Source organism: Ranitomeya variabilis, chromosome 2 (assembly GCF_051348905.1).
Source record: "Ranitomeya variabilis isolate aRanVar5 chromosome 2, aRanVar5.hap1, whole genome shotgun sequence".
Lineage (NCBI taxonomy): Eukaryota > Metazoa > Chordata > Amphibia > Anura > Dendrobatidae > Ranitomeya > Ranitomeya variabilis.
Window position 1 is genome coordinate 378,690,881 of NC_135233.1, and position 23,544 is coordinate 378,714,424.

Below are 23,544 nucleotides of genomic sequence, written 5' to 3' on the forward strand. Positions count from 1 at the left end.
CCTGCAGCTGTTCCAGCATTAACCCCTCCTGCACCCCAGACCCGCAGCAGCTCCCAGCTTTAACTCCTCCTGCAGCTGCTCCCAGCATTAACCCCTCCTGCACCCCAGACCCGCAGCTGCTCCCAGCATTAACCCCTCCTGCACCCCAGACCAGCTTCTCCCAGCATTAACCCTTCCTGCCCCCCAGACCTGCAGCTGCTCCCAGCATTAACCCCTCCTGAACCCTAGACCTGCAGCTGCTCCCAGCATTAACCCTTCCTGCCCCCCAGACCTGCAGCTGCTCCCAGCATTAACCCTTCCTGCACCCCAGACCTGCAGCTGCTCCCAGCATTAACCCTTCCTGCACCTTAGACCCGCAGCTGCTCCCAGCATTAACCCCTCCTGCACCCCAGACCTGCAGCTGCTCCAGCATTAACCCCTCCTGCACCCCAGACCTGCAGCTGCTCCCAGCATTAACCCCTCCTGCACCACAGACCTGCAGCTGCTCCCAGCATTAACCCTTCCTGCACCCAGACCTGCAGCTGCTCCCAGCATTAACCCTTCCTGCACCCCAGACCTGTAGCTACTCACAGCATTAACCCTTTCTGCTTCCCATATGTGCAGGTGCTCAGAACATTAACCCTTCTAGCAGCACAGGCCTTCTCAGGCTTTGAACATTAACCCTTTCTGCACCCCAGATCTGTACAATAGTTGCAGATGATGAACCCCTTATGTGGCTCTGGCCCAAGGTCAGGCAAACCACCCCGTTAACCCTTATACTCCCTGCAGTTTGGTTGAGGTCCTGTTTTCACAGTTCGGGATCACGTTAACCCTTTCTCCTCTGGCTCAGATCCCCTCCAATCTTCCATCCTCTGAGAGCTCGCAGTATGTAATGAGGAGGACTGCAGCCTGTCAGAGACAAAGGTCGGATGATTGGAGCCATCAATCAAAGGTCATTTCTAATAATCACGTCTACCCAGTGTCAATAGAAAGTCATGATCCCCGGCCTCTGCTGGAGGGAGCAGCCGTTTAACCCCTTATTAATCCTGAGAGCCATTATCAGGTCTGACTATATATTCCGTATATATATATATATATATATATATATATATATATATATATATATATATAATTTTTATTTATATAGCGCCAACATATTCCGCAACACTTTACAATTAAGCGGGGACATGTACAGACAATAAATGTTTATTTATTTTCTTTCGGCAGACCAGGTCTTCATTTTTTGTACTTTTTATAATCACCACTTTAGAGTTTATACGTCTTTTTGGTCTTTCTTCCATTTTTTTGTGAGCCAAAGTCTACAAAGAAAACAGCGATTCCGCCATTCTGATTGTTTTCCATTTTGACGTTCGCCGTACAAGATAAATATAATTTATTACTCTGGATGGTGGCACAGGCTGCGATTCCAAATATATATTTTTTAAATTTTTTTTTAGATTTTATTTACATTCCATGAAAATGTCATGGTATGAATTTTTATATATATTTTCATTACATATTTTACTCACTTATATTTTTTTTATTTTTTATTATCGCCTTGACTTGATCCTGAATGGTTTATACAATGCACTGACATACAGTTAGGTCCATATATATTTGGACAGAGACAACATTTTTCTAATTTTGGTTACAGACATTACCACAATGAATTTTAAACAAAACTATTCCGATGCAGTTGAAGTTCAGACTTTCAGCTTTCATTTGAGGGTATCCACATTAAAATTGGATGAAGGGTTTAGAAGTTTCAGCTCCTTAACATGTGCCTCCCTGTTTTTAAAGGGACCAAAAGTAATTGGACAGATTCAATAATTTTAAATAAAATGTTCATTTCTAGTACTTGGTTGAAAACCCTTTGTTGGCAATGACTGCCTGAAGTCTTGAACTCATGGACATCACCAGACGCTGTGTTTCCTCCTTTTTGATGCTCTGCCAGGCCTTCACTGCGGTGGTTTTCAGTTGCTGTTTGTTTGTGGGCCTTTCTGTCTGAAGTTTAGTTTTTAACAAGTGAAATGCTGCTCAATTGGGTTGAGATCAGGTGACTGACTTGGCCATTCAAGAATATTCCACTTCTTTGCTTTAATAAACTCCTGGGTTGCTTTGGCTTTATGGTTTGGGTCATTGTCCATCTGTAGTATGAAACGACGACCAATCAGTTTGGCTGCATTTGGCTGGATCTGAGCACACAGTATGGCTCTGAATACCTCAGAATTCATTCGGCTGCTTCTGTCCTGTGTCACATCATCAATAAACACTAGTGACCCAGTGCCACTGGCAGCCATGCATGCCCAAGCCATCACACTGCCTCCGCCGTGGTTTACAGATGATGTGGTATGCTTTGGATCATGAGCTGTACCACGCCTTCGCCATACTTTTCTCTTTCCATCATTCTGGTAGAGGTTGATCTTGGTTTCATCTGCCCAAAGAATGTTCTTCCAGAACTGTGCTGGCTTTTTTAGATGTTTTTTTTAGCAAAGTCCAGTCTAGCCTTTTTATTCTTGATGCTTATGAGTGGCTTGCACCGTGCAGTGAACCCTCTGTATTTACTTTCATGTAGTCTTCTCTTTATGGTAGATTTGGATATTGATGCGCCGACCTCCTGGGGAGTGTTGGTCACTTGGTTGGCTGTTGTGAAGGGGTTTCTCTTCACCATGGAGATTATTCTGTGATCATCCACCACTGTTGTCTTCCGTGGGCGCCCAGGTCTTTTTGCATTGATGAGTTCACCAGTGCTTTCTTTCTTTCTTTCTCAGGATGCACCAAACTGTAGATTTTGCCACTCCTAATATTGTAGCAATTTCTCGGATGTTTTTTTTTTCTGTTTTCGCAGCTTAAGGATGGCTTGTTTCACCTGCATGGAGAGCTCCTTTGACCGCATGTTTACTTCACAGCAAAACCTTCCAAATGCAAGCACCACACCTCGGCCCAATGTTATACTATGGGGCAGTACAGATCTGTCATGGGTATCAGACAGCACTCGGCCCAATGTTATGCTATGGGGCAGTGCAAATCTGTGATGTATCAGATAGCACTCGGCCTAATGTTATACTATGGGGCAGTACAGATCTGTGATGGTATCAGACAGCACTTGGCCCAATGTTATACTATGGGGCAGTGCAGATCTGTTATGGTATCAGACAGCACTCGGCCCAATGTTATACTATGGGGCAGTACAGATCTGTAATGTATCAGATAGCACTCGGTCCAATGCTATACTATGGGGTAGTACAGATCTGTGATGGTATCAGATAGCACTCGGCCCAATGTTATACTATGGGGCAGTACAGATCTGTGATGGTATCAGACAACACTCGGCCCAATGTTATACTATGGGGCAGTACAGATCTGTGATGGTATCAGACAGCACTCGGCCCAATGCTATACTATGGAGCAGTACAGATCTGTGATGTATCAGATAGCACTTGGCCCAATGTTATACTATGGGGCAGTACAGATCTGTGATGTATCAGATAGCACTCGGCTCAATGTTATACTATGGGGCAGTACAGATCTGTGATGGGTATCAGATAGCACTCGGTCCAATGTTACACTATGGGGCAGTACAGATCTGTGATGGTATCAGACAGCACTCGGCCCAATGTTATACTATGGGGCAGTACAGATCTGTGATGGTATCAGACAGCACTCGGCCCAGTGCTATACTATGGAGCAGTACAGATCTGTGATGTATCAGATCTTGGCCCAATGTTATACTATGGGGCAGTACAGATTTGTGATGTATCAGATAGCACTCGGCACAATGTTATACTATGGGGCAGTACAGATCTGTGATGGTATCAAATAGCACTCGGCCCAATGTTATACTATGGGGTAGTACAGATCTGTGATGTATCAGATAGCACTCGGCCCAATGTTATACTGTGGGGAAGACCAGATCTGTGATGGTATCAGACAGCACTCAGACCAATATTATACTATGGGGCAGTGCAGATCTGTGATGGTATCAGATAGCACTCAGCCCAATGTTATACTATGGGGCAGTGCAGTTCTGTGCTGTATCAGATAGCACTCACCCGAATGTTATACTATGGGGCAGTACAAATCTGTGATGGTATCAGACAGCACTCAGCCCAATGTTATACTGTGAGGCAGTGCAGATCTGTGATCTATCAGATCGCACTCAGCCCAATGTTATACTATAGGGCAGTACAAATCTGTGATGTATCAGATAGCACTCGGCCCAATGTTATACTATGGGGCAGTACAGATCTGTGATGTATCAGACAGCACTCGGCCCAATGTTCACAACATTAACAGGTTATAGTTATCATGGAAATCATAGTACACAGTACACTGTGATGTCACAGTACAGAGATAATACACACAGTGATGTCACAGTACAGAGATAATACACACTGTGATGTCACAGTACAGGGATAATACACACAGTGATGTCACAGTACAGGGATAATACACAGTGATGTCACAGTACAGGGGTAATACACAGTGATATCACAGTACAGGGATAATACACACAGTGATGTCACAGTACAGAGATAATACACAGTGATGTCACAGAACAGGGATAATACACACAGTGAGGTCACAGTACAGAGATAATACACACAGTGATGTCACAGTACAGGGATAATACACACAGTGATGTCACAGTACAGAGATAATACATACAGTGATGTCACAGTACAGGGGTAATACACAGTGATATCACAGTACAGGGATAATACACACAGTGATGTCACAGTACAGAGATAATACACAGTGATGTCACAGAACAGGGATAATACACACAGTGAGGTCACAGTACAGAGATAATACACACAGTGATGTCACAGTACAGGGATAATACACACAGTGATGTCACAGTACAGAGATAATACAGTGATGTCACAGTACAGGGATAATACACACAGTGATGTCACAGTACAGGGATAATACACACAGTGATGTCACAGTACAGGGATAATGCACACAGTGATGTCACAGTACAGGGATAATACACACAGTGATGTCACAGTACAGAGATAATACACACAGTGATGTCACAGTACAGAGATAATACACACAGTGATGTCACAGTACAGGGATAATACACACAGTGATGTCACAGTACAGGGATAATACACACAGTGATGTCACAGTACAGAGGTAATACATACAGTGATATCACAGTACAGGGATAATACATACAGTGATGTCACAGTACAGAGATAATACACACAGTGATGTCACAGTACAGGGATAATACACACAGTGATGTCACAGTACAGAGATAATACACACAGTGATGTCACAGTACAGAGATAATACACAGAGTGATGTCACAGTACAGGAATAATTCACACAGTGATATCACAGTACAGTGATAATACACAGTGATGTCACAGTACAGAGATAATACACACAGTGATGTCACAGTACAGGGATAATACACACAGTGATGTCACAGTACAGGGATAATACACACAGTGATGTCACAGTACAGGGATAATACACACAGTGATGTCACAGTACAGAGATAATACACACAGTGATGTCACAGTACAGGGATAATACACACAGTGATGTCACAGTACAGGGATAATACACACAGTGATGTCACAGTACAGAGATAATACACACAGTGATGTCACAGTACAGAGGTAATACACACAGTGATATCACAGTACAGGGATAATACATACAGTGATGTCACAGTACAGAGATAATACACACAGTGATGTCACAGTACAGGGATAATACACACAGTGATGTCACAGTACAGAGATAATACATACAGTGATGTCACAGTACAGAGATAATACACACAGTGATGTCACAGTACAGGGATAATACACACAGTGATGTCACAGTACAGAGATAATACACACAGTGATGTCACAGTACAGGGATAATACACACAGTGATGTCACAGTACAGAGATAATACATACAGTGATGTCACAATACAGAGATAATACACAGTGATGTCACAGTACAGGAATAATTCACACAGTGATGTCACAGTACAGAGATAATACACACAGTGATGTCACAGTACAGGGATAATAAACACAGCGATGTCACAGTACAGGAATAATATTCACAGTGATGTCACAGTACAGGGATAATACACACAGTGATGTCACAGTACAGAGATAACAAACACAGTGATGTCACAGTACAGGGATAATAAACACTGTGATGTCACAGCAAAGGGATAATACACACAGTGATGTCACAGTACAGAGATAATACACACAGTGATGTCACAGTACAGGGATAATACACACAGTGATGTCACAGTACAGGGATAATACACACAGTGATGTCACAGTACAGGGATAATACACACAGTGATGTCACAGTACAGGGGTAATACACACAGTGATGTCACAGTACAGGGATAATACATACAGTGATGTCACAGTAGAGGGATAATACATACAGTGATGTCACAGTACAGAGATAATACACACAGTGATGTCACAGTACAGAGATAATACACACAGTGATGTCACAGAACAGGGATAATACACACAGTGATGTCACAGAACAGGGATAATACACACAGTGAGGTCACAGTACAGGGATAATACACACAGTGATGTCACAGTACAGAGATAATACACACACAGTGATGTCACAGTACAGGGATAATACACACAGTGATGTCACAGTACAGAGATAATACACACAGTGATGTCACAGTACAGGGATAATACACACAGTGATGTCACAGTACAGGGATAATGCACACAGTGATGTCACAGTACAGGGATAATACACACAGTGATGTCACAGTACAGAGATAATACACACAGTGATGTCACAGTACAGGGATAATACACACAGTGATGTCACAGTACAGAGATAATACACACAGTGATGTCACAGTACAGAGATAATACACACAGTGAGGTCACAGTACAGGGATAATACACACAGTGATGTCACAGTACAGAGATAATACACAGAGTGATATCACAGTACAGGGATAATACATACAGTGATGTCACAGTACAGAGATAATACACACAGTGATGTCACAGTACAGAGATAATACACACAGTGATGTCACAGTACAGGGATAATACACACAGTGATGTCACAGTACAGAGATAATACACACAGTGATGTCACAGTAAAGGGATAATACACACAGTGATGTCACAGTACAGAGATAATACACAGAGTGATATCACAGTACAGGGATAATACATACAGTGATGTCACAGTACAGAGATAATACACACAGTGATGTCACAGTACAGAGATAATACACACAGTGATGTCACAGTACAGGGATAATACACACAGTGATGTCACAGTACAGAGATAATACACACAGTGATGTCACAGTAAAGGGATAATACACACAGTGATGTCACAGTACAGAGATAATACACACAGTGATGTCACAGTACAGAGATAATACACACAGTGATGTCACAGTACAGGGATAATAAACACAGTGATGTCACAGCACAGGGATAATACACACAGTGATGTCACAGTACAGAGATAATACACACAGTGGCAAAGACTAATACAACATCTGAAGAGTGACATATTTATACACAACACAGCACAGAACTGGCATTATGGGAGAGTGATAAACAGTTGTGTCCATAAATATTGGAACAGTTCGTAGATAAGGAGTGAATGTTTTATTGTCCTTTGTTACCATCTTTTCAGTTAGCCATTAAAAGGTATCAACCACTGAGGACTCTCAATTCTAAATATTATTCTATACAAAACACAAACAAACATTAATAACACCCAGTTAAACATACAGCTGCATCTCACAATATTAGAATATCATCAAAAAGTTAATTTATTTCAGTTCTTCAATACAAAAAATGTAATCTCATATATTATATTGAGTCATTACACACAGAGTGATCTATTTCACGTGTTTATTTCTCTTAATGTTGATGATTATGGCTTACAGCCAATGAAAACCCAAAAGTCATTATCTCAGTAAATTAGAATACTTTATAACACGAGTTTGAAAAAAGATTTTAAAATCTGAAATGTTGGCCTACTGAAATGTGTGTTCAGTAAATGCACTCAATACTTGGTCCTTTTGCATCAATTACTGCATCAATGCGGCGTGGCATGGAGGCGATCAGCCTGTGGCACTGCTGAGGGGTTATGGAAGCCCAGGTTGCTTTGATAGCAGCCTTCAGCTCCTCTGCATTGTTGGGTCTGGTGTCTCTCATCTTCCTCTTCACAATACTCCATAGATTCTCTATGGGGTTAAGGTCAGGCGAGTTTGCTGCCCAATCAAGCACAGTGATACTGTTGTTTGTACACCAGGCATTGGTACTTTTGGCCGTGTGGACAGGGGCCAAGTCCTGCTGGAGAATGACATTTCCATCTCCAAAAAGCTTGTCGGCAGAGGGAAGCATGAAGTGCTTTAAATGTCCTGGTAGACGGCTGCGCTGACTTTGGTCTTGATAAAACGCAGTGGACCTACACCAGCAGATGACATGGCTCCCCAAACCATCACTGATTGTGGAGACTTCACACTAGACCTCCAGCAGCTTGGACTGTGGCCTCTCCACTCTTCCTCCAGACTCTGGGACCTTGATTTCCAGGACATTTTACAGCACTTCATGCTTCCCTCTGCTTTTTTGGAGATGGAAATGTCATTCTCCAGCAGGACTTGGCACCTGTCCATATATTAGAAAATAGCCGACAGCACAACTGACATAGGGATGCCCGTCCTAGTTCCACTGGACCCAAATGGAAGAGTACATACCATAGCAAAGTGAAGGACAGCATCCAATCTAGGTGAAGTAAAAAATTCTTTATTGTGCATGCATTTGGCACAATAAAGAATTTTTTTACTTCACCTGGATTGGATGCTGTCCTTAACTTTGCTTTGGCCCCTGTCCACACTGCCAAAAGTACCAATACCTGGTTTACAAACAACAGTATCACTGGGCTTGATTGGCAGCAAACTCACCTGACCTTAACTCCATAGAGAATCTATGGAGTACTGTCAAGAGGAAGATGAGACACCAGTCCTAACAATGCAGACGAGCTGAAGGCTGCTATCAAAGCAACCTGGGCTTCCATAACCCCTCAGCAGTGCCACAGGCTGATTGCCTCCATGCCACGCCGCATTGATGCAGTAATTGAGGCCAAAGGAGCCCTGACCAAGTACTGAGTGCATTTACTGAACAGACATTCCAGTAGGGAACATTTCGGATTGTACAATCATTTTTCAAGCAGGTGTTATAAAGTATTCTAATTTACTGAGATAATGACTTTTGGGTTTTCATTGGCTGTAAGCCATAATCATCAACATTAACAGAAATAAACACGTGAAATAGATCACTCTGTGTGTAATGACTCTATATAATATATGAGATTCACTTTTTGTATTGAAGAACCGAAATAAATTAACTTTTTGATGATATTCTAATTTTGTGAGAAGCACCTGGAATTTAAAAAATAAGCATATTAACTATCGCCACTTCCGAAAAAGTCAAATCTATGAAACTATTAATTTGTCTGACCGATTTGATAAATAATGTAAATAAAAAAACGTAAATGTTAATATTGCCCATTTTCGGCCATCGCATCCACAGGAGGAAAGGGTTAAAGGGGTCTTCCCATCTCCAGGATCCTATCCCACTATGTTGTAGGTGTAATAATAATTTTATTAGCAAATACCTCTAATTAGAAATGTGGTATAGTTCTTCTGATTCGCTATGCCACTTACCCCAAGAGCAGGGCATTGCAGTAGCGTAGGTATCCATACCTCCCAACCGTCCCGGATCCCGCGGGACTGTCCTGATTTTGACAGTCAGCCCCGCGATCCCGGGAGGGACATTAGTTGTCCCGCACTACGTGCCTAGGGTGGGGACAATGCAGGGGGCGGCACCTGAGCAAGGTTTGTGGCTGTTTTTTTTTTTTTTTTTTTATAAAAGTTGGGTCACCTCCCGCCCCCGCCCGCATCCCACCCACCCTCCTTGAAGACAATACTCACCCTGCTCCAGCGATGGCTGGTCTCGGCTTCTGCAGCGCTCCTGAATGAGTGGTCACGTGGTGCGGCTCATTTAAGGTCATGAATATGCACATATTCATGACCCATAATAAGTGGTATCACATGACCGCTCACCCAGGAAGAAGGTGCTGAGCCGGGAGTCGGGACACAGCGCGAGAGGGATGACCGCGCAGTGAGGAACAGGTAAGTATGAGGGACGGGGGACAGGGTAGGGGGGATGAAGGAGGACGGTAAGCCGCGCCGTCGCCATTCAAGATGGGAGCGGGGGGCGGGGCGGGGGGGGAATATGAGCCAAGCATCATACAGGAGGGGGGAATATGAGCCAAGCATCATACAGGAGGGGGAAATATGAGCCATGCATGGGGGGGGGAATATGAGCCATACATACGGGGGGGGGGGAATATGAGCCATACATACAGGAGGGGGGTCAGTATACAGTATTAAGCATCATGTGGGATCATTATACAGTATGGAGAACTGTGTGGCCATTATACAGTATGGAGCATCATGTGTGGCCATTATACAGTATGGAGCATCATGTGCAGTCATTATACAGTATGGAGCATCATGTGCAGTCATTATACAGTATGGAGCATCATGTGCAGCCAGTATACAGTATGGAGCATCATGTGCGGTCATTATACAGTATGGAGCATCATGTGCGGTCATTATACAGTATGGAGCATCATGTGTGTTCATTATACAGTATGGAGCATCATGTGCAGTCATTATACAGTATTGAGCATCATGTGTGTTCATTATACAGTATGGAGCATCATGTGGGGTCATTATACAGTATGGAACATCATGTGCGGTCATTATACAGTATGGAGCATCATGTGCGGTCATTATACAGTATGGAGCATCATGTGCAGTCATTATACAGTATGGAGCGTCATGTGTGGTCATTATACAGTATGGAGCATCATGTGCAGCCATTATACAGTATGGAGCATCATGTGCGGTCATTATACAGTATGGAGCATCATGTGTGGCCATTATACAGTATGGAGCATCATGTGGGGCCATTATACAGTATGGAGCATCATGTGTGTTCATTATACAGTATGGAGCATCATGTGCGGTCATTATACAGTATGGAGCATCATGTGCGGTCATTATACAGTTTGGAGCACTGTGTGGCCATTATACAGTATGGAGCATCATGTGTGGTCATTATACAGTATGGAGCATCATGTGCGGTCATTATACAGTATGGAGCATCATGTGCGGTCATTATACAGTTTGGAGCACTGTGTGGCCATTATACAGTATGGAGCATCATGTGCAGTCATTATACAGTATGGAGCATCATGTGTGGCCATTATACAGTATGGAGCATCATGTGTGGCACTGGCCATTATACAGTATGGAGCATCATGTGTGTTAATTATACAGTATGGGGCATCATGTGCGGTCATTATACAGTATGGAGCATCATGTGCGGTCATTATACAGTATGGAGCATCATGTGTGGCCATTATACAGTATGGAGCACTGTGCGGTCATTATACAGTATGGAGCATCATGTGTGGCCATTATACAGTATGGAGCATCATGTGCAGTCATTATACAGTATGGAGCATCATGTGTGGCCATTATACAGTATGGAGCATCATGTGCGGTCATTATACAGTATGGAGCATCATGTGTGTTCATTATACAGTATGGAGCATCATGTGCAGTCATTATACAGTATTGAGCATCATGTGTGTTCATTATACAGTATGGAGCATCATGTGCGGTCATTATACAGTATGGAGCATCATGTGCAGTAATTATACAGTATTGAGCATCATGTGGGGTCATTATACAGTATGGAGCATCATGTGCGGCCATTATACAGTATGGAGCATCATGTGCGGTCATTATACAGTATGGAGCATCATGTGCGGTCATTATACAGTATGGAGCATCATGTGTGGCCATTATACAGTATGGAGCATCATGTGTGGCCATTATACAGTATGGAGCATCATGTGTGGCCATTATACAGTATGGAGCATCATGTGTGTTAATTATACAGTATGGGGCATCATGTGCGGTCATTATACAGTATGGAGCATCATGTGCGGTCATTATACAGTATGGAGCATCATGTGTGGCCATTATACAGTATGGAGCACTGTGCGGTCATTATACAGTATGGAGCATCATGTGTGGCCATTATACAGTATGGAGCATCATGTGCAGTCATTATACAGTATGGAGCATCATGTGTGGCCATTATACAGTATGGAGCATCATGTGCGGTCATTATACAGTATGGAGCATCATGTGGGGTCATTATACAGTATGGAGCATCATGTGCGGCCATTATACAGTATGGAGCATCATGTGCGGTCATTATACAGTATGGAGCATCATGTGCGGTCATTATACAGTATGGAGCATCATGTGCGGTCATTATACAATATGGAGCATCATGTGCGGTCATTATACAGTATGGAGCATCATGTGTGGCCATTATACAGTATGGAGCATCATGTGTGGCCATTATACAGTATGGAGCATCATGTGTGGCCATTATACAGTATGGAGCATCATGTGCGGTCATTATACAGTTTGGAGCACTGTGTGGCCATTATACAGTATGGAGCACTGTGCGGTCATTATACAGTATGGAGCATCATGTGTGGCCATTATACAGTATGGAGCATCATGTGCAGTCATTATACAGTATGGAGCATCATGTGTGGCCATTATACAGTATGGAGCATCATGTGCGGTCATTATACAGTATGGAGCATCATGTGGGGTCATTATACAGTATGGAGCATCATGTGCGGCCATTATACAGTATGGAGCATCATGTGCGGTCATTATACAGTATGGAGCATCATGTGCGGTCATTATACAGTATGGAGCATCATGTGCGGTCATTATACAATATGGAGCATCATGTGCGGTCATTATACAGTATGGAGCATCATGTGTGGCCATTATACAGTATGGAGCATCATGTGTGGCCATTATACAGTATGGAGCATCATGTGTGGCCATTATACAGTATGGAGCATCATGTGCGGTCATTATACAGTTTGGAGCACTGTGTGGCCATTATACAGTATGGAGCATCATGTGCAGTCATTATACAGTATGGAGCATCATGTGTGGCCATTATACAGTATGGAGCATCATGTGTGGCACTGGCCATTATACAGTATGGAGCATCATGTGTGTTAATTATACAGTATGGGGCATCATGTGCGGTCATTATACAGTATGGAGCATCATGTGCGGTCATTATACAGTATGGAGCATCATGTGTGGCCATTATACAGTATGGAGCACTGTGCGGTCATTATACAGTATGGAGCATCATGTGTGGCCATTATACAGTATGGAGCATCATGTGCAGTCATTATACAGTATGGAGCATCATGTGTGGCCATTATACAGTATGGAGCATCATGTGCGGTCATTATACAGTATGGAGCATCATGTGGGGTCATTATACAGTATGGAGCATCATGTGCGGCCATTATACAGTATGGAGCATCATGTGCGGTCATTATACAGTATGGAGCATCATGTGCGGTCATTATACAATATGGAGCGTCATGTGCGGTCATTATACAGTATGGAGCATCATGTGCGGTCATCATACAGTATGGAGCATCATGTGTGGCCATTATACAGTATGGAGCATCATGTGGGGCCATTATACAGTATGGAGCATCATGTGTGTTAATTATACAGTATGGGGCATCATGTGCGGTCATTATACAGTATGGAGCATCATGTGCGGTCATTATACAGTATGGAGCATCATGTGTGGCCATTATACAGTATGGAGCATCATGTGCGGTCATTATACAGTATGGGGCATCATGTGTGGCCATTATACAGTATGGAGCATCATGTGTGGTCATTATACAATATGGAGCGTCATGTGCGGTCATTATACAGTATGGAGCATCATGTGCGGTCATCATACAGTATGGAGCATCATGTGTGGCCATTATACAGTATGGAGCATCATGTGGGGCCATTATACAGTATGGAGCATCATGTGTGTTAATTATACAGTATGGGGCATCATGTGCGGTCATTATACAGTATGGAGCATCATGTGCGGTCATTATACAGTATGGAGCATCATGTGTGGCCATTATACAGTATGGAGCATCATGTGCGGTCATCATACAGTATGGAGCATCATGTGTGGCCATTATACAGTATGGAGCATCATGTGGGGCCATTATACAGTATGGAGCATCATGTGTGTTAATTATACAGTATGGGGCATCATGTGCGGTCATTATACAGTATGGAGCATCATGTGTGTTAATTATACAGTATGGAGCATCATGTGTGGCCATTATACAGTATGGAGCATCATGTGTGGTCATTATACAGTATGGAGCATCATGTGTGGTCATTATACAGTTTGGAGCATCATGTGTGTTAATTATACAGTATGGGGCACTGTGTGGCCATATTTTTTTGTTTATAATTATTGTATATGAAACAGTGTGATCGGCAGTGCTAAATGGGTGTGGTTGGGACGTGGATATGGGTGTGACTAATTATGAATGGGTGTGGTCAGAGGCAGCTCTTACTATTGGTTGCTATGGGCAACAGTTTTTTCTTTCAGCTAATTTTTACTGCTTATGGGTCAAAAAAAGCCAAAGGTGAACATGAAGGCCCTTCATGTTTACCTTTGGCTTGTTTTGACCCATAAGCAGTAAAAATTAGCTGAAGGGTTAATAATTGTATGATCATTCGCTTTTGTTTCCAAACAGGATTTGTCTAAACTACTTTGTGTCAATAAGTTACTTGAATAAAAAAACAAAACAGTTCGTTACGTCTGGATGCCATGTGATTATGTAATACACATAAACAGGGCGGGGCTGAATCTGACAGACAGCTGTCCCGCCCACTTATCGCCCTAGGTTACTCTCCCCAGCCAATCAACGTTTTCTTTCAGGGATTACACCTGATTGCATCAAACAACTGAGCTTGGCCAATGAAAGCAGGCGAATGTGATTGACAAGTGCTTGGACCAATTACATGTTAGATCGGGTTACCTTAGTCTCCAATAAGCTACTGGACCTCTTCCGTTATGCTCCGCCTTGGCCCGGCAAGGTTCCGGTCTCTCGGTTGCCATGGCGGCGGCTGCTGGCAGCCCCGGTGTGGCTTATGAATGTAATATCTGCCTGGAGACCGCTCGGGAGCCGGTGGTCAGTGTGTGCGGACACCTGTACTGGTGAGTCTCTGAGGGCGGTCAGCTCTCACTTTACGTTACTGACGTCCTGACTGGCGTTTAGTCCTGTATGTGCGACCCCCTGATATATTATTAGGGGGTCTCTAAGATATGCTGCCTAAATACTGAGGCCGAGGACTTAAAGGGGCCCTCCCCGTTAGTGAGTCCCCCCCTCCCCGTTAGTGAGTCCCCCCCTCCCCGTTAGTGAGTCCCCCCCTCCCCGTTAGTGAGTCCCCCCCTCCCCGTTGGTGAGTCCCCCCCTCCCCGTTGGTGAGTCCCCCCCTCCCCGTTGGTGAGTCCCCCCCTCCCCGTTGGTGAGTCCCCCCCTCCCCGTTGGTGAGTCCCCCCCTCCCCGTTGGTGAGTCCCCCCCTCCCCGTTGGTGAGTCCCCCCTCCCCGTTGGTGAGTCCCCCCCTCCCCGATGGTGAGTCCCCCCCCTCCCCGTTGGTGAGTCCCCCCCTCCCCGTTGGTGAGTCCCCCCCTCCCCGTTGGTGAGTCCCCCCCTCCCCGTTGGTGAGTCCCCCCCCTCCCCGTTGGTGAGTCCCCCCCCTCCCCGTTGGTGAGTCCCCCCCCTCCCCGTTGGTGAGTCCCCCCCCTCCCCGTTGGTGAGTCCCCCCCCTCCCCGTTGGTGAGTCCCCCCCCTCCCCGTTGGTGAGTCCCCCCCCTCCCCGTTGGTGAGTCCCCCCCCTCCCCGTTGGTGAGTCCCCCCCCTCCCCGTTGGTGAGTCCCCCCCCTCCCCGTTGGTGAGTCCCCCCCCTCCCCGTTGGTGAGTCCCCCCCCTCCCCGTTGGTGAGTCCCCCCCCTCCCCGTTGGTGAGTCCCCCCCCTCCCCGTTGGTGAGTCCCCCCCTCCCCGTGTCTAATAGTCAGAGGCGTCGCTGATCCCCCGAAATGAGTGACCTGCTCTCTGCGGCGTCCTGTCCCTGAGATCTGTGCAGGAAGTGCCACCGGCCCCGCTCCCTGCAGCGCCCCCGCAGGAACAAGGAGGAGTTATGCAGCTCATAGGGGACATCAATACATGGGAGTGCGGAGACCCCAGAAAGAGGAGCCAGGACCACCAGCACTGGACTATTCCAGGGGCCGTGTGATGTCACGGGGGGGGGGGGGCGCCGTTCTAGTGACCAGGATCGGAGTTAGCGCCGATCTCACCTTTTTAACCCCTTGTAGCTCCCGTGGAACACAACAGAAAACTAAGAAAGCAGCGACTCAAAAGATATTGGGGGTCCGACACCTGACAACCCCACTGTGCAGAAGAGAGCAGCTCTGTACACTGGGGGTGTTGTCAGATGTCGGACCCCCTCAGATCTGTTATCGATGACCCATCCTGAGGAGGAGATGTTGTGTGTGTTCTCCAATAGACAATGGATAGGTCGGTGGTCACCGCTCCTTTATGATCAGGTCAGATCGTTGGGGGTCTCGGCAGTGTGACCCCCAGCCATCAGGGTTCTCTGTCCTGACTTTCTAGTCTCGCGGATTTCATGCTCCTCATATTGGGAGAGAAGCGACCGCATTGTGTTCTGGGTAGATATCACTGGCTGCGGCCGCTGTCTGTAAGTCTTCACTATGGCGATGGTCTTCGAGACTACAACTCCCAGCATGCCCTGACAGGTGTATTTACTGACGGTGTTCTCTCTGTTTTCCCGCAGCTGGCCGTGTCTTCACCAGGTGAGTGCTCATCTTTTATATTCCGTATTAACCCCTTTGTGACTCGCATGCACTGCGGATGTCGGGGGCGGCTGCCCGGCAGGAACTGGTGGGGGGGTATAGGGGTCAGGGGAGGGTTTGAGGCCACTGTCTGTATGTGGAGGGAAGAATCAATTCTATTGTTGGAAATGACCTTGTATCGATTGGCCGCAGCTGGACTCGCTGCAGCGCCGATTAACACTCTGTGAACCGGTGCAGGGGGCTTCGTGCTGAGGCAGCAGTGAGGTGCACAGACCCCTAATACCCGGCTGATAACATTATGGTGGGCGCTAATTCTCTCTGTTGTTTCCAGTGGTTCGAGACGCGGCCGGAGCGACAGGAGTGTCCAGTGTGCAAAGCGGGGATCAGCCGTGAGAACGTGATCCCGATATACGGCAGAGGGGGCACAAATCAGCAGGATCCCCGGTAATGTTTCCCCCAGGGCCGCACTTCATAAATCTTGAAAGACTCTGCACAGAGAATGGTAGAGCTGGGAAGGACCCCCGGGGTCATCGTGTCCGACCCCCTGCTCAATGCAGGAGTCACTAAACAGACAGATGCCTGTCCAGCCTCTGGGTGAAGACTTCCATTGAAGGAGAACTCACCACCTCTCATGGCCGCCTGTTCCACTCATTGCTCATCCACACTGTCAAAATGTTTTTTTCTAATGCCGAATCTGTATCTCTTTTGCACGCTGAACTTTCCCAGATCCCCTAACTGTTCCTCGTGGGGACATTACCGCGTTTTCATCTAAAATCCTCCCTCTCCTACCCCCCCCCCCCCCCCCCTCGTTTGGTAAGAGTCTTGGAGGGCTTCCGTCTGGTGGCCACAGACCACCGATGGGTCCTGCGAACAGACAGACGTCACACACGCGGCCGCCCACCTGCCTCACTTCTGTCCTTTACTTTTCAGATTGAAGACTCCTCCGAGACCTCAGGGACAGAGGCCAGAACCAGAGGATCGGGCCGCGGGGGTAGGTCTCCCCATCTGTCTGTGGACCGAGACGAGCAGCACAGCTTTCACAAAACCCCAGATACTCTAATTTTAAGACCATTGCCCTGTGATTGTGGGCATTAGCACTGTCGTCTGTGCAATCGGTGCCAGACATTAGTATTTGTGCCACGTGTAATGCCAGCGGAGAGATGGGTATAAACTAGAACGATCCTTGGTTTATGTGGCTCTGTCGCTGCTGGGTGGTGCAGCCTCCACTTGCTGCAGGCAGAGGGCGCTGCTGTACTGCCGGTAGCTGTGCACAGTCTGTTGTATTGCAGGCTGTATCCTGCAGGGGGCAGCACTGGGGATGTTATTAGCTCATTATTCTGCACTAGATGGTGGCCCGATTCTAACGCATCGGGTATTCTAGAATATGTATGTATATAGCAGCCACATAGTATATAGCACAGGCCACGTAGTATATTGGAGTACTACGTGGCCTGTGGTATATACCATGTGGCTGCTATATACATACATATTGTAGAATACCCAATGTGTTAATATAGGCCACGCAGTAAATAATACAGCCCACGTAGTATGTAACACTGGCCACGTAATATATAACAGCCCACGTAATATATAGCACAGCCCACATAGTATCTAACAGTGGCCACGTAGTATATAGCACGCAGTATAGAACACAGCCACGTAGTATATAACACTGCCCACGTAGTATATAGCAGCCATGTAGTATAGAACACAGCCCACATAGTATCTAACACTGGCCAGCTAGTATATAGCAGCCACGCGGTATCTAAGGCCGGTTTCACATTAGCGTTTGTAGCAGCTGCAGAGGGCTGCGGACTTCCTCCATGAAGCCCCGCCCTCGGCCGCACCTCCGCCGCTAGCTCTGCCTATTTTGGCATGCGGCCTGTGTACCTATCTTTAATATTAGGTACGCCGGTCGTGCCGCTGTATACGGATGCTTCCACATGCGTCGTTTTGACGATGCGGCGACCAGCGTAGGACGCAGCTTGTAGCAATTTCTTTTTTTTTTCCGCATCGTCAAAACGACGCATGCGGCACCATCCGCATACAGCGGCACGACCTGCGTACCTAATGTTAAATATAGGTACACAGGCTGCATGCAGAAGTAGGCGGAGCTAGCGGCGGAGGTGCGGCCGAGGGCGGGGCTTCACGGAGGAAGTCCGCAGCTGCTACAAACGCTAGTGTGAAACTAGCCTTACACAGCCCATGTAGTATTTAGCAGTGTGGGCACCATATCCCTGTTAAAAAAATAAAATAGTTATATACTCACCCGCCGGGATCCAGCGTAGATCCAGCGAACCTCTGGCGATGTCTCGCGGCTTCCGCCATCTTTCGTTCCCAGGATGCATTGCTAAATTACCCAGATCACTTAGCGGTCTCGCGAGACCGCTAAGTCTTCTGGGTAATTTCGCAATGCATCTCTGGGAACGGAAGCTGGCAGCAGGCGCGAGCGCATCGTCGGACTACGGAAGGTGAGAATAGCAGGTTTTTTAAATTATTTTTAACATTAGATCTTTTTACTATTGATGCTGCATTGGCAGCATCAATAGTAAAAACTTGGTCACACAGGGTTAATAGCTGCGGTAACGGAGTGAGTTAACCGCGGCATAACGCGGGCCGTTACCGCTGGCATTAACCCTGTGTGAGCGCTGACTGGAGGGGAGTATGGAGCGGGCACTGACTGCGGGGAGTATGCGGGCGCCGGGCACTGACTGCAGGGGAGTAGGGAGGGACTAATCGGACTGTGGCCGTCGCTGATTGGTCGCGGCAGCCATGACAGGCAGCTGGCGAGACCAATCAGCGACTTGGAATTCGATGACAGACCAAGGCAGCGACCAATGAATATCCGTGACGGACAGACAGACAGACAGACGGAAGTGACCCTTAGACAATTATATAGTAGATTGTGTGGCTGCTCTTCTCGCCCATAATCTGCCCGGGGCATTGCGTTCTTAGGGTAAGTTCACACAAGGCGTTTTTGATGCATTTTTTTAATGCTAATTTTCAGCTGCCTTTTAGGCTATGTGCACACGTCAGGATTTCTTGCAGAAATTTCCTGAACAAAACCGGACATTTTCTGCAAGAAATCCGCATGGGTTTTTTTTTTTTTTTTTTTGCGGATTTTTTTGTGTTTTTTTTTTTTCCGGAGGTTCCCAATATAGTGGGAAATTCGCAAAAAATTCGGAAAAAAATGCAACATGTGCACAAAAATTGCAGAATGCATTACAAGTGATGGGATGCTTATGTATGCGTTTTTTAAGCGTTTGTATCGCGTTTTTATAGCACATAGGCTTCGCTGGTACTGTAAGGCTATGAGATTTCAGAAATCTCATGCACACACGTTTTATTGTGTGATCAGTATTTTGTGCTTTGCTGCGTTTTTGGACATAGAGCATGTCACTTCTTTCAGCGTTTTTGCTGCGTTTTTCCATTGACTTCAATGGGTGTTGAAAAAAACGCAGCAAAAACACAGGTATCATTGTTTGCAGCGTTTTTGCTGCTGAAAATCCAAGGACATTAGCCTGGACAAAGAGAGGAAAAAACGCACCAAAAACAAACCTAAACCTGTGTTTTTGCCGCAGCTTCTTTCCTGCCAAGATGATCAGGTTTTGCTGCAGAAAAAAGAAGCAGCAAAAACTAACTAACCCTTATAGTGCCCTCCCAGGGTTCGCACAGTGACCTGAGACATAGATATCATGGGTCTTCTGTGGTTGCGCACTGCAGGTTTTTTGCTATGTAGGCATTATATACGAGGCCCCATTATATTCATTGCGGGTTTCTTTCCTTTTTGCAGGGGGTCCCGGGATTCACAGACACCGGATTCCACATGTCTTTTGGCATCGGTGCTTTCCCGTTTGGCTTTTTTACTACCGTTTTTAACACTAATGACTTCCAGTCGGCTCCGCGTGCAGGTAAGTTCTTCTGATGTCCTTCTCTACCTCTCCTCCTCCAGCTTGGATTTGCGGTACTCTATCGGGAGACACTTATGCCGCATGTGCCGATGTGGCCACCAAGTGGTCGGGATGTGAATTGCAGCCAGTTGTGATACTCGACTGTGTTTCTGCTCCTTCAGTGACATGATGGAGCCTCCTGTAGTCACTGCTGGACGCGCTCATCCATCCTGTGATCTCAGTGCTGTGGATCGGCTGATACTTGATTGCCAATTATTTTGCTGGTAATTGAGAGCAGCCCCCTCATTAGCAGAGATGAATCATTGGCATACAGTCCTTTATCAGGGTCCGCACCTTCGCTCTCAGCTCTGCTCTCTGGCTTTTTTCATTGTGTGATATATTGGACGCAGATTTATCGTTTCAGTTTTCTGTTGCTCTTGCAGACACTGGACTCCCCCCGGGACGGATGTTCGGGCTGCCGGACTCCCTCTTCCTCATCATTGCTGCCTTCTTTTTCCTGTGGCTGATCAGCGTGTGAGGCTTGCAGTTCACACCACTCGCCAGCAGGGGGCCTTAGTCATACCGAACACTCCCGGCTCCTCGCTCCGAACTCCTCTCCATCCCGTCCCGCGCCCCTCGGCCTACGAGATGGACTCCTTATACGCGCACTCCCTAGATCATCTCCTCTTCTCCGAGCACTTTACGTACCTCCTCCCGGATCACTGTAAATCTTTTTAGACTTGTAAGTATTTGTCCTCCTGGTTTTTTTATTTGCACATTGTAAATGGTTGACAATTGTGGGATGCAGATTCCAATATTCCGGCCCTGACGGCTCCTTGCACTGATGCTGCACGTCTTCTCTCATCGTCTTATCCCTTCTAAGTAAAGTGCACTAGATGACTGCACAATCCAACGACGGCTGCCATGTCTGATACCCGAGCCCAGCAGTGTCTGTAGATGACAGCACACAGTACAAGTCCTATAATCTGGCATAAATGGAAACCACAGGGTTATACAATGTTCCAGAGTATTGAACGACCATAGAATAAGGAAAGTGTTATTACCTAGACCCAGCATACACCAAGGGCCGATCGCTGGGACCCCACCGCCCACCGGTCTCAAGAACACGGCTGTGAAAGTCGAGGTGTCTATGGGACCCCCTGAGATGGAATATGCCACCACCGCTACTTCAGAGCCCTGTAAGGATCCGTGGTGGTCCCTGCAACCCACCCCAGTAATGAGACTTGTCTGTCTTATGGATCAGTAATAAAGTGAACAGATGGAATAACCCTTTAAGGGTCAGTTAGGAAACTCCTTATCGGTATCTCGCCCGTCTAGTTTTCTGAGGGGGTTGTCCAGCAAAAAAAAAAAAAAAATATTCTTTAGGGGGTCGTCCATCTGTCCTCCGGGGGCATTTCCCGTGGCTTTATTCCTAAGCGTTACAAAGAGTTAAATTTGATCAACTTTTTTTCTGCCTAGTGTAAAAAAAACACACACACACACACACACACACACACACACACACACACACACACACACACACACACACACACACACACACACACACACGTTTGGACACGCTTTCTCATTTAAAGATTTTTCTGTATTTTCATGACTATGAAAATTGTACATTCACACTGAAGGCATCAAAACTACGAATTAACACATGTGGAATTATATACTTTACAATAAAGTGTGAAACTACTGAAATTATGTCTTATATTCTAGGTTCTTCAAAGTGGCCACCTTTTGCTTTGATGACTGCTTTGCACACTCTTGGCATTCTCTTGATGAGCTTCAAGAGGTAGTCACCGGGAATGGTTTTCACTTCACAGTTGTGCCCTGTCAGGTTTAATAAGTGGGATTTCTTGCCTTATAAATGGGGTTGGGACCATCAGTTGTGTTGAGCAGAAGTCTGGTGGATACACAGCTGATAGTCCTACTGAATAGACTGTTAGCTGCTTTTTTCTTGTCATAATACAAATTCTAAGTAAAGAAAAACGAGTGGTCATCATTACTTTAAGAAATGAAGGTCAGTCAGTCCGAAAAATTGATAAAACTTTGAAAGTGCCCCCAAGTGCAGTTGCAAAAACCATCAAGCGCTACAAAGAAACTGGCTCACATGAGGACCGCCCCAGGAAAGGAAGACCAAGAGTCACCTCTGCTTCTGAGGATAAGTTTATCCGAGTCACCAGCCTCAGGTTAACAGCAGCTCAGATTAGAGACCAGGTCAATGCCACACAGAGTTCTAGCAGCAGACACATCTCTACAACAACTGTTAAGAGGAGACTTTGTGCAGCAGGCCTTCATGGTAAAATAGCTGCTAGGAAACCACTGCTAAGGACAGGCAACAAGCAGAAGAGACTTGTTTGGGCTAAAGAACACAAGGAATGGACAATAGACCAGTGGAAATCTGTGCTTTGGTCTGATGAGTCCAAATTTGAGATCTTTAGTTCCAACCACCGTGTCTTTGTGCGACGCAGAAAAGGTGAACGGATGGACTCTACATGCCTGGTTCCCACCGTGAAGCATGGAGGAGGTGGTGTGGGGGTGCTTTGCTGGTGACACTGTTGGGGATTTATTCAAAATTGAAGGCATACTGAACCGGCACGGCTACCACAGCATCTTGCAGCGGCATGCTATTCCATCCGGTTTGTGTTTAGTTGGACCATCATTTATTTTTCAACAGGACAATAACCCCAAACACACCTCCAGGCTGTGTAAGGGCTATTTGACCAAGAAGGAGAGTGATGGGGTGCTACGCCAGATGACCTGGCCTCCACAGTCACCAGACCTGAACCCTATCGA

At 46.0% G+C, this 23,544-nt stretch overlaps 1 protein-coding gene across 1 annotated transcript; it reads left to right on the forward strand.

The window, feature by feature from the left end:
- The first annotated feature begins 15,015 nt into the window (after positions 1-15,015).
- RNF5 (ring finger protein 5) lies at positions 15,016-22,133 on the forward strand. The gene is made up of 6 exons (XM_077286119.1): positions 15,016-15,187; positions 16,828-16,846; positions 17,178-17,290; positions 17,777-17,837; positions 20,640-20,757; positions 21,180-22,133. The coding sequence occupies exons 1-6, from the start codon at positions 15,087-15,089 to the stop codon at positions 21,272-21,274; spliced, it is 507 nt and encodes a 168-aa protein (XP_077142234.1). The 5' UTR covers positions 15,016-15,086; the 3' UTR covers positions 21,275-22,133.
- Positions 22,134-23,544: the final 1,411 nt, after the last annotated feature.